The sequence below is a fragment of the Rhododendron vialii genome, chromosome 1a (genome assembly GCF_030253575.1).
Source record: "Rhododendron vialii isolate Sample 1 chromosome 1a, ASM3025357v1".
Taxonomy (NCBI): Eukaryota; Viridiplantae; Streptophyta; class Magnoliopsida; order Ericales; family Ericaceae; genus Rhododendron; species Rhododendron vialii.
Window position 1 is genome coordinate 3,082,882 of NC_080557.1, and position 12,867 is coordinate 3,095,748.

The 12,867-nt window shown below is 38.3% G+C and overlaps 1 protein-coding gene across 1 annotated transcript; it reads right to left on the minus strand.

Moving 5' to 3' along the window:
* Positions 1 to 5,981: 5,981 nt before the first annotated feature.
* On the minus strand, positions 5,982 to 10,512 carry LOC131303501 (eukaryotic translation initiation factor 5A). Its single transcript, XM_058330394.1, has 5 exons — positions 10,278 to 10,512; positions 7,099 to 7,221; positions 6,871 to 6,927; positions 6,430 to 6,504; positions 5,982 to 6,297 (listed from the first exon to the last, which is right to left on the minus strand). Exons 1-5 carry the CDS (start codon positions 10,398 to 10,400, stop codon positions 6,193 to 6,195), a joined length of 483 nt encoding a protein of 160 aa, XP_058186377.1. The 5' UTR covers positions 10,401 to 10,512; the 3' UTR covers positions 5,982 to 6,192.
* Between the last annotated feature and the right edge of the window lie 2,355 nt (positions 10,513 to 12,867).

Below are 12,867 nucleotides of genomic sequence, written 5' to 3' on the forward strand. Positions count from 1 at the left end.
TGCTGAGGAATGTACCCCATGTACGTAGTCATATTCTTTTCGGAGAAACTTTGGGCTAACAGTTCCCTGTATAGAACATGTGACACAAGTAAATCAAGTGATACTGAGCTAAATGCCCTAAACTTTGGAAAATATAAAGGGTATAAACGAGAGAATAGTTTTGAAACTTAGAAAAATGGCCTTGCATAATTCCAAATTCTGGCACTCAATTCAGAGTCTTGTTTGGTATTGGATCCCCACGTAAAATTAAATGGACTGACCTTCATGTTGGTCCATTTTTGGGCCCTCTCCGATCTCACCAAAATTGAATATATTGAGAAAAAAAAAGATTACGACACGGAATCACAACCCATTTAACCTATTTATCTTAATATATAATATGTTCCGAATTCTATCAAATGACATTTGTTTTTGTATCTTTGTTAATGATCTCGACAAGATCTAAAAAGTGAACAATGTCAATTATTGAAATGGACTCAGGGTGGACAAACAGGTCGAGTCCAGTCCATGTGTAAATGGCCCATCACACAAATGAAGTCCCAAACAATGACAGCAGTTTCATTAGTCTGGCTTGTGGATATCACGGTGGTGAAGCTAGCTGATTTCACATGTGCGCTCCTAAGGTTTGAACTGGGGACCTCTGTTGGTTTATCTGCTACCTCTTTTATGATTGGTTCTTATGTACCGACGTTTTACCGGCCTGCATTTGCAGTAGGTGCTTGTATCTAGGATTAGGTAGTTTTGGTTCTCTCCTAATCTTTTGATGATTTGTGTATTGCCTTCGGGCTTTGAATGATATATGTCATTGACCATTTCAAAAAAAAAAAAACTGGGCACAGATTGAAAATGACTTCACATTAGAAGCAACAGAGCAAAATGAACACCATGAACTATTTTTCATACTCCAAAAATGTTTAACATTGAGCACCTGGCTTATTCAATCAACAATGAACACCAAACTCATTCAATTTGAAAATTTGAGAGTCTACTACCCAATTTGAAGCCACTTTTGTTAAAAGAAAAATACAAATTTTCAATTTAGAGAAGCAATTGGAGGATGAAAGATAAAATGTTGCCGTTCAAAAAAGAAAGATAAAATGTTAACAAAATGTTGTTTCGTTTCAAAAAGCAATATATCAATTTGTTTAGTTACTTGTTTTTCTCTTAGAACTGAGAGCTTTTAAGTTTGCTCTATTGTGACAATCCTTTTTTTTTTTTTCTAGAGCTGCCACTGAGAGCGAGAGAGTAGATTAGAAGAGAGAAATGGAGGACGTTACGACACGTACGGAGGCGACATGGTTTAGATGGCCAAACCAAGGGATCAACAAAGCTAAGGAATTAGAGACTCCCCAGCAATGCCAGCCAAAGTATGGGCTTTCTTTAACGATAGCCCTATCAACTTTACAAGCACAAACAAAGGAAAGAGAATGACAACAAGCTATAATATCTGCTAACATGACCTCAAGCCTCCATTCTGAGGCTTTTCCTCTCACTAAGTCATGTACTAATAGCAAGGTATCTGTCTGAAGGTCGACTTGGGGAAAATTGTTGCGAAAACGCCACGAGAGAGCTTCCAAACAAGCCTTGTATTCCGCTTGTGACACTGACCCTGCAAGGGAACCCACACTGTCTTTTCGAAGAACCAAACCGTTGTTATCTCTAATCACCCAAGCTGCACCCGCTTTGATTCCTCCCGGATCCCAGGCGCCATCCGCCACAATCTGAGCCACATGTCTTCTACTGCCTTGATCTTCTTGCTGACTGTCCATAACCCTTAAAAATTCATCCACTGCTCTCGGATGAACAGACTGATCGTCTTCTGCAACCGCAGAAACGCTCTGATTCTCCATTATCTGGCAGAGACTGAGATTTGCTTGATCATCTCAGTCGTTTGCCTGATAGAATGCTGCACTCCGTCGAAATGAGCTTTGTTTCGATGAAGCCACAAACCCCACAACACGAGAACAGCCTTAACGATATGGGTTTCGCCTGGGGCTGCCAACACCCAGACCAGAAACCAATCCATAAAAGATGAAGGCTGAATAGATCCAAAATCCAACGCCAAGTCCGACACAGCCCACACCCCACCCCACGGTGCAGTACTTATTGTTGTTGTTGCACGATACTCTACCCTGCGTTCATTTCCTTGTTTGACACAGCCCACACCCTACTGCTGCAGTACTTATTGTTTTTGTTGCACGATACTGTACCCTGTGTTCATTTCCTTGTTTGGCTGGCCTCACTTTTTTGCTTTGTCTTTGCTTGTGCGTTCATTTCTAATCAACTAATCCTTAGCCATTGCCGTTTCTTTGTTGTAAACTTCTTCTATGTCTACTATATTTCTTTGCCAATTTAAAAAAAAGAATCAATAATATTTTGTCACGACCCTAGCCCGTCTCTGAAGATATAAGTCCGCGCCAGGGATACCATTACTGAGGCCATTTCAACATTAATCATCTTATTAGCAAATGACAAAAGGGACTCAAGTACGTATAGCGGAAGCAAAAACCCTTTATTAAACTTCAACTAATGATTTGGTTAACAAGATTTACACTTTTTTTGCTTCAACACCCAGCATGTATTTCCCTCCATTTTGTTCACGAAATCAAAGACCCACCAAGCTGTTAATCCAAACACCAAACAAAGGAAACCAACTATATATGCCTTTTTCTCACATCCTGTTACCCATAATATCCAGTCTTCATGCAAACCCAATTGGAAAGAAAGCCTATTCACAAACACAAAGATTCAAACTGGTCTTCTTTTCTTACAGTTTTTCGGGGAAAATAAAAACAAGAACAAGGGTAGAAGAGAACACAAGTAGTTTAATCAATGAGTTATATTGTTAATTTTGGAACTGATCCACGGGTGCTTTCCCCTCATACCAATGACAGACCAACTTCTTACTTAAACATACACAAGATGTCTTTCCAAAGTGGAGTTGGTGATACTTTCCTCGAATGGTCTTCCACAAGAATAATCGAAGCAGGCATATGTATGATATTCAGATTCCCGGTCCTATGTTCATGTCACTCATAGTACATAGTTAATGTTAGCATGGTGCTTCAATATCGTATCTCCCAAGCAAAACAATAATGCCAACGTAAAATCAAGTCCAGAGAGCTAAAACTTTAAATCACCAGAAACTTGCACAAACAAGGGTAGACAGTAAAGCTTACAAAGTTTAATGTTCCTGCTGCATAACAGAGAACTACATTTGGAAGAAATCCAAGTGCTATACTTGGCAAAATTACTATCATTACCAACTGGACTGACCTTACTGGTGAGAGGTGAACCCATTCAACAAAAGAGCAGGATGCATCTTCCAGAAAAAGGTTCGAAACTGTTGACCACAGGGTCATTTGAGCTTTCCTAAAATTTAGACCTGCTATTTCTACTCTTGCTGTAAGAATCCCTCACACCATTCACAGCTGATTCTACTCTTCACATTCTCAGTGAAAAGAAAATCCTGCACCTCTGACTAAGGCCTTATCAAACAAGATCTATAGTTGATATGAAATTCATTGTGGATTGAAAGATATAACTAGTTTTTTAGCCTGTTAGAATAGAACGAGGGACAATTAAATTGGGACGGATGGAGTAATTCTTTGCGTCCAAAGAAGTTTGCGGCCATAACACAAAAGTATGTGGTCGGGAGTTTTTGTATAAAAGCGCGAATGATACTTCAACAAAGTTTGCGGCCGGAGTGCGAAAGTTTGCGTTCATGATGCAAACGTTTAAAAGCGTAAATTAGGAACATGACTTCGACAACAGTCCTCTCCCGCCACCTTATACAATCAGTTGCTCTCTCGTGGCTGAAACCATCCGTCACCACGGCGTCAGAAAATACCTTCCGGAGCAACAAATGATTTGGGTGAAGCGAAGTTTTGGAGTCTAGGGGTTTTTTTTTTTTCCCTCCAACTGATGGCAAATTCAGATGCTGTCTGACAACAGCTGCAATGGCGACAATGGGTATTGGATAATATTAGACTTCGCTCAATTGGGCCATTTTCTGAATTGGTTAACTGCTACAAGGTATAGACTTTTTTAATCGTCAATAGAATTTCTATTAAAGGGTGCGTTCACGATATTGACTAAATAATATTTTCGTTATTGAGTCCAAAAGTTCTGTTATAGTTAACGATGGTAACTGCTGTTTAAAAGAGCAATGGCAAATGGGATTTTGGTTTTAATTGGGGTTGTCTGGTTGGCTCCCCTAGAGTATCAGTGACAGGTTTTCTTTTTTACTTTGATGTTACAGCCTCATCTTCTGCTTCAGTTGGATTAGGCATTGCATTAGGCCTAGAAGTTGCATTGAACCTCATTTTAAAGCTAGACCGGTAGTTATGCGCGCATTATGAACGGTATGAACATAGAGTTGCGAAACTGAATATCTTAGAGATGCGCGCCTTCATTATTGTTATGGAAGACAATAAAAGAAGGGGCTATGGCACTTGGTTCATTCCTTTCTTCGGCAAAGGAAGGGAAGGAACCAAGCAATTCAGACAGAAGAAAGAGGCTTGAAAGAATAAGATACGCAGAGCGTGAGCCAAGGTTCATAGGCGGATCAAAGTCGAATCTTTGCAGATCCTAGTTCACTTACTAATCGCTTTCGGGACCAGTCTTCAATGCCACAGCTTCCTTTCCTGTAGCTACTAGAGCGTATCGTCACCAACTGGAGGGAAGGCATCTGTAACCTACGTATTCATAAAAAAGTGAATCATACCTTCAACCTAACGAGGGAGCTATCGCCAACTCCACTTTGAAACGACATCATCTGTATGTTCAAGAATGGGAGTTGGTTTGTGTCTGGTTTAATGAAAGTGTCTCATGTTCAAACAGGACACGAGCCACGGATATTCGATACGTGAACATTATACTACGATCTTCAATCATAAACTCAAAGAAAAATAATATCTTCAAACTCACAATTAGTAAAGAGTTTTTGAGGCAGTTGGTACTTTCTCATCGTAGTTGGAGATATCCATTTACTGCTAAAAACGGTGAGAGTCCCTTCAAAGTCCGACCCAAGCCTGAAGGTAAATTCTCAAACTCATTGACAGCCCTACCTATGACCTCGACAGCAAAAAATATTGAGAAGCAACGATTTATTCTATCAAGAAGCTGAATTCTTGATTATGTCAAACATTTCAGCTAATCCCTGCTCTAAAATGCACATCACCTAGAAGAAGAAGCAATCAAAGAACAGCTTAAATTGTATGGAAGTATCACTTTCATTTTCTCCTCCGAACCTTTCAGCTTCTCGGGTATTACCACAATTACATGACTGATATCGGGGCTACTGCTTCGCCGGAGTCATTTCCGAGCTTTTCTCGTTCTCCGCTTGTTTGATTCAATTTACGCATGTGCGAAACCGTGTATGGAGGTGAAATTGACTTTGGGTTTTGGTTTATTTAGCTTTATGTGGATGTGAATCTATGGAAAACAGATCAAAAGCCTCTGCCAGAATCTGATCCTAAACAAGATCTGGACTGTCACTGCATTTCAAGCATGATACCAAGAAGACGTTTTCGTAGTCTTAAGAGCTATTTCAGCTCAAGAAGGAACAATTCCTTGTACAAACTATAAAGCATAAAGACTGCGTTCATTTTTTACCTCAAAAAATCGGTCCGGTTCCAAAGTTCATGAAAGAACAAACCAACGTTCTAAAGAAGATGCATGCCCAAGGGAGGTGTTCTGCAAATGATGATTTCAAATCAATATTCAAAATCTGTCCAAGAATCGAGGATCGAGGACCTTCCTCGCCATCAACGTAACTAATGGCGAATTTTGTTTTCCTTAAATGAGCAACTCAAAGAAAGCCCAACAAGCTTCCCCAATATTCATGGTTCAAATCGTGCAGTAACGGAAAATTGTGGTGCCAACTTCTAACCCATTTTGGACACCAGCCTCGTAAGAAAGAGGAAGAACGACAAATGAAAACTGAGGCTTCAAACAATTGTCAAAGAAACACAAGGACAGAACGGAATATGTCACAGAGATCGTGCATTTATGAATTTCATCTTGCTACAAGAACAAGGACCCCTTTCGCGAGACAGAAGCCAGGAAATAGGTTTTAGTTACACGGCTTTAGATAATATTTATAAGTATCACGCCCTTACACACCATATAGTCAATAAAATTTACTGTTAGAACATAAGGGTAGCTTTTGCCCACAAGCACGGCGCATTGTTAAGTCTTGGGACCAATGTCCTTGAGGGCGCAGATTTGCTCTTCTCCCATTGCAGACATAACAGTCACCACAAGGTCCTTCCCCTCACCGAACCCATCCTTGATCTACACACAAGAAATGTAGAAACAAAAAGCTCATTCTAATTATGAATGGAACAAATAAATATAGAAAAGAGGGGAAAAATTAGGAACTCCGGAAGTTCAAGGCAAAAAACAGGTTGGTTCTACATGGTGTACCTGGGTGAGGAGAGCGTCATCCGTGGGAAGCCTCAGATCATCCTTGGTGTTTCCATTGTCAGTTAGAAGACTCACCTGAAAAGGCAAAAAAAAACGCGTCATTTAAGATCACAGGACTCCAACTGCCAATTCAAACGTGATTGTCTATTGGTGAACACAAATCTAGAGTTTTATTTGAGCATGGAAGCGATTACTGAACAAGTTAGTCCAGCCCAGGATAATCCCACATCTGCTCAGGGGCAAAACAGTTACACAAGAATGGACAATGATATGGGTCCTCTATATTGAACCTCACCTATGCTAATCCCATTTACGGAAATTAACACAGGGAAAACTAATTCATTTTCTCTCTAGCATGACACTGATTTGAAAGGGGACACTGTTGAACACTACTTTTGCCATGAACCAAATCTTGTTATCGAATAATAACAGAAAACTTACAAAACCATCTTCAGAGATATCAATCAGCTGGTAGTCGGTACGATTGACATGGGGAACCTGAGAAAAGATTAAAACACGAAATAAGTGACCAGAATGAGAAAACAAAAATCAACGAAACAAATGCATAACTGGGGGAAGAATTACAAGATTTGTAACGCAAGAAACAATGCGTATGTAAATGTTAAAACATAAGAAAAAAGAAAAACTAATAACAAAGCATGACATTACATCACAGTTGTGGGATGAAGGAACAATATCTTCAAGCTTCTTGCCATTGAAGATATCTATTGCCACAAAGTGGCACTTTGCATGTCCATGTTTGCCTGTCTTTGAGGTGGAGACCTCCACAACCTGTCAGGAAAAAAAAAAGAAGAGAAGCAAAGGATTGTTACAAGAAAGCTAGACTTGTTCACCAACTTACAATAGCAGAATACAGTAGATCAAAGAGAGAGAAGTCTACAACTGTATCTTGCTAGCTACTAAGACAAAGTATACTACAAGGGCCGAAGACCATTTCTTTTGAGCTAGCAACATGTAATATCAGTACATCCTAGTAGACTTGCAGCATGGATTCATGATAAAAAGGTGTGACCAAATACGAAATTCTTGCCAAAGAAGTTATGCCATGTGTAAGCCTGGTCGGCATGTAAGCTCAGCACTTCAAAGTTGCTTCTAACACAGTTTATACTTCACAGTACCAAAAGGAGCAACTGCAATATTAGATTAATAGTCTTCAACCTTCTCTTCTGCACATCTCACTTCACACTAGATAACTTCCTAGTTGGCTACCCTTGTATAGTTTCAAATGAGGGTCAGGGAGCAAATATTGCCTAAGAAATTTCTCTTCTACACGGAGCCTTTTTTTGTTGGTTCATTTCTCAATCTTACAGGGCTATTTCTTTGATTGGTGGCTCTAGTGTTTGATTTAGCTATTGCAGACTCTCACATGGTTGATGTAGTGTCCCGCTACTGTAATTTTCATGAAACAAATGAATCTTAGTATCCTACCGATTGACAAAAGAAAATATTCTAGATGATACAATACATCCATTATTCTCGGATCAAGCAATATAGTTGATATCCTAGTCAGATCCACTGGTTTTCTTTACATCCACCGTATCCTACTCTTCATATCGGTATGTGAGTAAATCCATATAACAAAAAATAATATGAAAATGAAATATGTAGAGGGCAGCCTACATGGGGCATAGGCCTCAAAACTTAAGCTGGCCCAATCTTATCTCCTTAAAGAGAATGGTCAACTACTTGTGTGCGGACAAGATTCAAGATTTGATCCTTCCTAAATGTCCTGCATCAGTCCCTAGTTGCATATATTTGATAATCTCTACCTACGAGACAGGACATGCCTTTTGATTGTATTTAGTTTTATTTCATCTTTCTGAGACAATGAGCTTCTTTACAAATCATGCATGGCGTGAACATATTCCTTAAGTTTTGAGGGCCTATAACCCGAGCAGTGTTCCTCTGCTATGCTTTGAAATAGTCAAAAATTAGAGAAGGTGCATTTGTGAAGACGCTATATTCAGATGAAGGAACTTGTAAGTTCATGTACTTTCTTGACAAAGATTAGACGTAAAAAGGTCACACCTAAGGCCCTGAATCTCTTGATGAGGTATGAACATAAACCAAAACATGCAAATAGCATCAAATCTAACTTTCCCCTTCTCGCTAGATTAATTAGGGGAAAAAAGGTCACTCGAGACAGCCTACCCGCACTAAAGTGCAGAAATCTAAGGAAACTCGGGATAAATAAACCTCAGTAATTGCATCAAATTGAAGTCAGCATGAACCTAAATTTTTCTTGTCAAATGCATAATGTAGATGTCTTCAGCCAAATCAATCTTGCTAGATGCATCAAATCAACTCCGAAAGTACTCATCATTTAAAATATTTGAGATGATCAAGGCAAGGAAACTAATGTATTTAAAGTGGAAGATGCACTCTGGGAACAAGTTTGGGGTGCCCAATGTACAAGGTGCACTAGGGCGTGAAGTTTAGCAAATAGATTGAGTTCATCATTAAAAAGATTTAAGATTACCTAATAAACAAAAGTAAGCTGAGCATACCCTTGGAGTGCTTAGAATCAGACACGCTCAGTGACTCAGAGCATCGGAATCAAGGATAATTTTGTGAGTAGTGCAGCATCTCCATTTAAGATACACGTGAACAAATTAGGAAAAGGAAGTGTAGGACAAAATTACACCACTGCACTGTTATAAAAAGCAATCAATTTTGCATGATGACACATAGTACGATTAGGTTTTGGCCTTTGGGGTTTTGAATTTTCAATGGTGAACTGGGTACTGGGTTTACTGGAAATTAGTTTATATCATAGGCAAAAATTACACCAAAGCCCCTTACACTGTATTACCATGACAGCAAAAGCCCTTAAAATTTGAAAATCACATCTCCTAGCCGATTAATTGTCCACCGAATCCCGCCTAGACGCTTATCCCACTAGCCCGCCTAGCCACTTAGCCAATTAATTGCTGAGTAATCCCGCCTAGCGGCCGATTAATCAGCTCGGCACCTAGATCACTGCCTAGATCCCTAGGCAAGGCGGCGAGGTACCGCCTCGGCACCGATTAATCGGCTAGGCTGCCTTTTAGAACACCGGCGGTATTGGGATTTGGATAAGTATCAGTGACACAGCTATGTATCAGCCAATAACACACAATAGTGGTCGATATACAAGGTAATATCAATACAGTAGGCCATAAAAAAATTTTAAGCAGGTGAAACAAAGCATAACGGTTGAGATTCAGAACCCTCTTAAATTGAGACAAACTACTCTTAGGAAATTAGATTTCAGTTAGTTGCTCCAATCCATTAGTGTATTTTAAATAAGCTAAACGATTCTATGAACTTTTTTCTAAAAAGCTCTTACCGGTATCCAATTGAAATAATTTTTAACAGGAATGCAAAAACAAATATTTTAGGAAAATTGAGTAGTTTGGATCATCTTTGCGGGACCCGAGGCGGGCCCCCTAGAAATTCTCTGTCGAATCTGTGCTTAATTGTATGTGTGAGTAGACTTTTTGTAAATTTATCAAGTCCCTTTTATCTGCCCCAAAATGACCAAAAAAAAAAAAAATTGTTCTTATTCACGTATCAATATTGTCACTGGAACCAATAACTTAGTCTCCATGTAATCCGTATATACTCAATTACTTGTTGAAACGAAAAAACAACAATAAACACCCAATAACATGTTGAATCAATCCCCACAACAATGATAGATATAAAAGGAGCATATACAAGACAAACCACCAAGATCTGGAAAAATTAACACAAACCCAGATGAAAGATGATGATAACCCACCACGAATTCAAACAAAAAGAGTGAGATAAACATATACACACACGAGAGAGAGAGAGAGAGAGACCTTGCAAGGCCTGTTCTTGATGACTATGTAGCCGTTTTTGCGGATGGTTCCAGCCTGCTGTGGGAAGGTTTTGGAGGCCCCAGCGTCGGCCTTGGACTCGAAGTGATGCTCCTCGTCCGACATCTCTCTCTCTCTCTCTCTCTCTCTGTGATATCTCAAAGTTTATTTCTCTCTCTAAGAATGTTGAAGAAAGCCTTTTTTCTTTTTCTTTCTGCCGGAGTATAAAGTAGGCAAGGATTCAGTCCATCGCAGCATCTTTATACCAGTTTTAGTAGTTACACAAGCAAAAATGCTAAAGGCACATCGGGTGTGGCACATCTCAGCAACACCCCTCTCACATACAGGTGGGACATGTGCCACACCTAATGTGTCCCTAGCACCTCTCTTACACAAGTAACACAACCATTGAAAATAGCAGCAATTCATTTGACCGTCCAATCAATTTATAAGTATATATGTCATTCATTCGATTTGACATGTTATTTGTTTCAACTTGTAAATTATACTACCTCCGTCCCAATTTAATTGTCATTTTTGGGAGTTCGTGCTACTTTTCAATTGATTATATCTTGTAATTTATAATGTTTTAGGTGATTTTAAAAATACTGTATTATAGAACAAATCGAGATCTATCAAACAAGATCCATATTGGATATAAAATTCATTACCAATTTAAAGATATAACTAGTTTTTTTATTCAGTTAGAATAAAACTGGGACAAGTAAATTAGGACGGAGGGAGTATCTTTTATCAATTGTATTAGGGGTGTTTTTGGTAATAAAAAATTTATAGATTTTTATTTATAGTTGAAAAGTTCTTAAGTGAATAAATTGTTGAGAAATATTTCGATAATGAATAAGTTATTGATGTGTTTGTGAGTAGAATTACTGTAGCAAAAAAAAATTGTTGACAACCTTTTTTATTAGTGGAAACAAGATTGTAAAATATTGAAACTTTTTTGTTAATAGAAACAAGTAGAAATCTTCAGATAAAGATCTTAAAATGAGAACCTTATATGCGGACCTCTCCATTTCTCACCTTTCCCGATCGGATTTCGATGATCCGAGCCGCTCAATGTGTTCAGAACGTGATTTTAAAGGTATTTGTGAGAAATCGGCAAAAAAAATGACCGAAAAAGGCTTGATTTGAGCAGTTTTTATTTGAACTGTTCGATAAAAATAAACAAAAACTGCTCAGATGAAGCTTTTTCCGGTCTTTTTTTTTGCTAATTCCTCGTGAGTAACCTTAAAATCACGTTCTGAACACATTAAGCGGCTCGGATCATCGAAATTCGATCGGAAAAGGGAGGTCCGCATTTTATTAAAATAAGGAGGTCCTTATAAGAAGGGGACTAGAAACAAGATAGTATAATACGTTAAGTTTTTAGTGTTTTTTAATATTACTCCTATTATTATCATTATTAATACTATATTTCTTCTTTCACTGGAAAATAGCAGCAATGCGAATTGTTGGATCAATGACATATCAATTATTTTATAACCATAAGCACTTACACAAACGTACTGACATTCACATTGGAATTCTCTCATACTACACTTTCAACGTGTGTATACCCATCAAAAGATGTGAGTGCGTGCGTAAAATATTTGTGGCTCTAGAATAATTGATGATTGAGAAATTCTAAATACAAAGAAATTGTACCACGAAAAGGTAAATCAATGGTACAGATTCACTTTGAAGTGTATCTGTTGAGATAATTTTGGGGTATATTTTCTTGGTACCTAGCACTCCAAATGATTTATCATGCTCATCGCGGGTCCATCAATCAAATCGCTCATTTGTTGAACACATTATTGTTTCTACAATCAATTGGACTGATCATTTAACTACAAATATTCGATTAGTTTAATTTTTGTACAAATAAAATTAAAGGAAACTCTATAGTAAAATCAACGATTAAAATCGTAATGATAATGCTACATTCAAAGATTTACCAAGGTGTACTATAAGCGTACCGCATTAGTCATTGAGGGACCCAATTACCTCTTTTACACCTTATCCATTTCACTCCCCCGTTCTATCCTTTTTCCTTTCAACTATTGGTCGCGGGCCAGCATCCTGCCTACACATGTTAAACCGTGATATTTGGAGTCTGCTACGTTTTAGTATAAAAAAATACTGAAATAGAATTGCACATTTACCACTACGGCTTTGATAAGATGGTAAACGGTTGATCTTAACACAAACCTTCCATTCTAGTTAAACTTTCACCTTTTCTCCTTGGCAGAAGTAGAAGTAGAACAGTGTTATCATTCTTTCCAATTCCACAATTGAAATTTGCTCTTCCAGAGTATTATAATGGAAGAGAATCCTCTCTAGCCCATGAAAATGGATTGGACTGGACCGTTTAGTTAGCCCATTTTGTGGGTTCTTTTTGGATTCATTTTGATGATCCAAACAATTCACATTTTAGAGCTCATCAATAATATCAATCACGTTAAAATTCACATTGATTGGATACCGATTGATGTAATTTCAGAATGTACTTGCTTGAGATAAATGGGTTAAGTGGGTTCCAATTTAAAGTTGTAATCTTGTTATGTTTTTAAAACAAATTTGCTCTGAAATC

What these genes read in the sequence shown, in the direction of transcription:
- LOC131303501 (XM_058330394.1), bottom strand. Translation starts at nt 10,400, where the DNA reads ATGTCGGACGAGGAGCATCACTTCGAGTCCAAGGCCGACGCTGGGGCC. An exon ending in TCAAGAACAGGCCTTGCAAG is followed by an intron (nt 7,222 to 10,277) that starts GTCTCTCTCTCT and finishes TTTTCCTGACAG; the next exon opens with GTTGTGGAGGTCTCCACCTC. An exon ending in ATGACGCTCTCCTCACCCAG is followed by an intron (nt 6,298 to 6,429) that starts GTACACCATGTA and finishes TCTTGTGTGTAG; the next exon opens with ATCAAGGATGGGTTCGGTGA.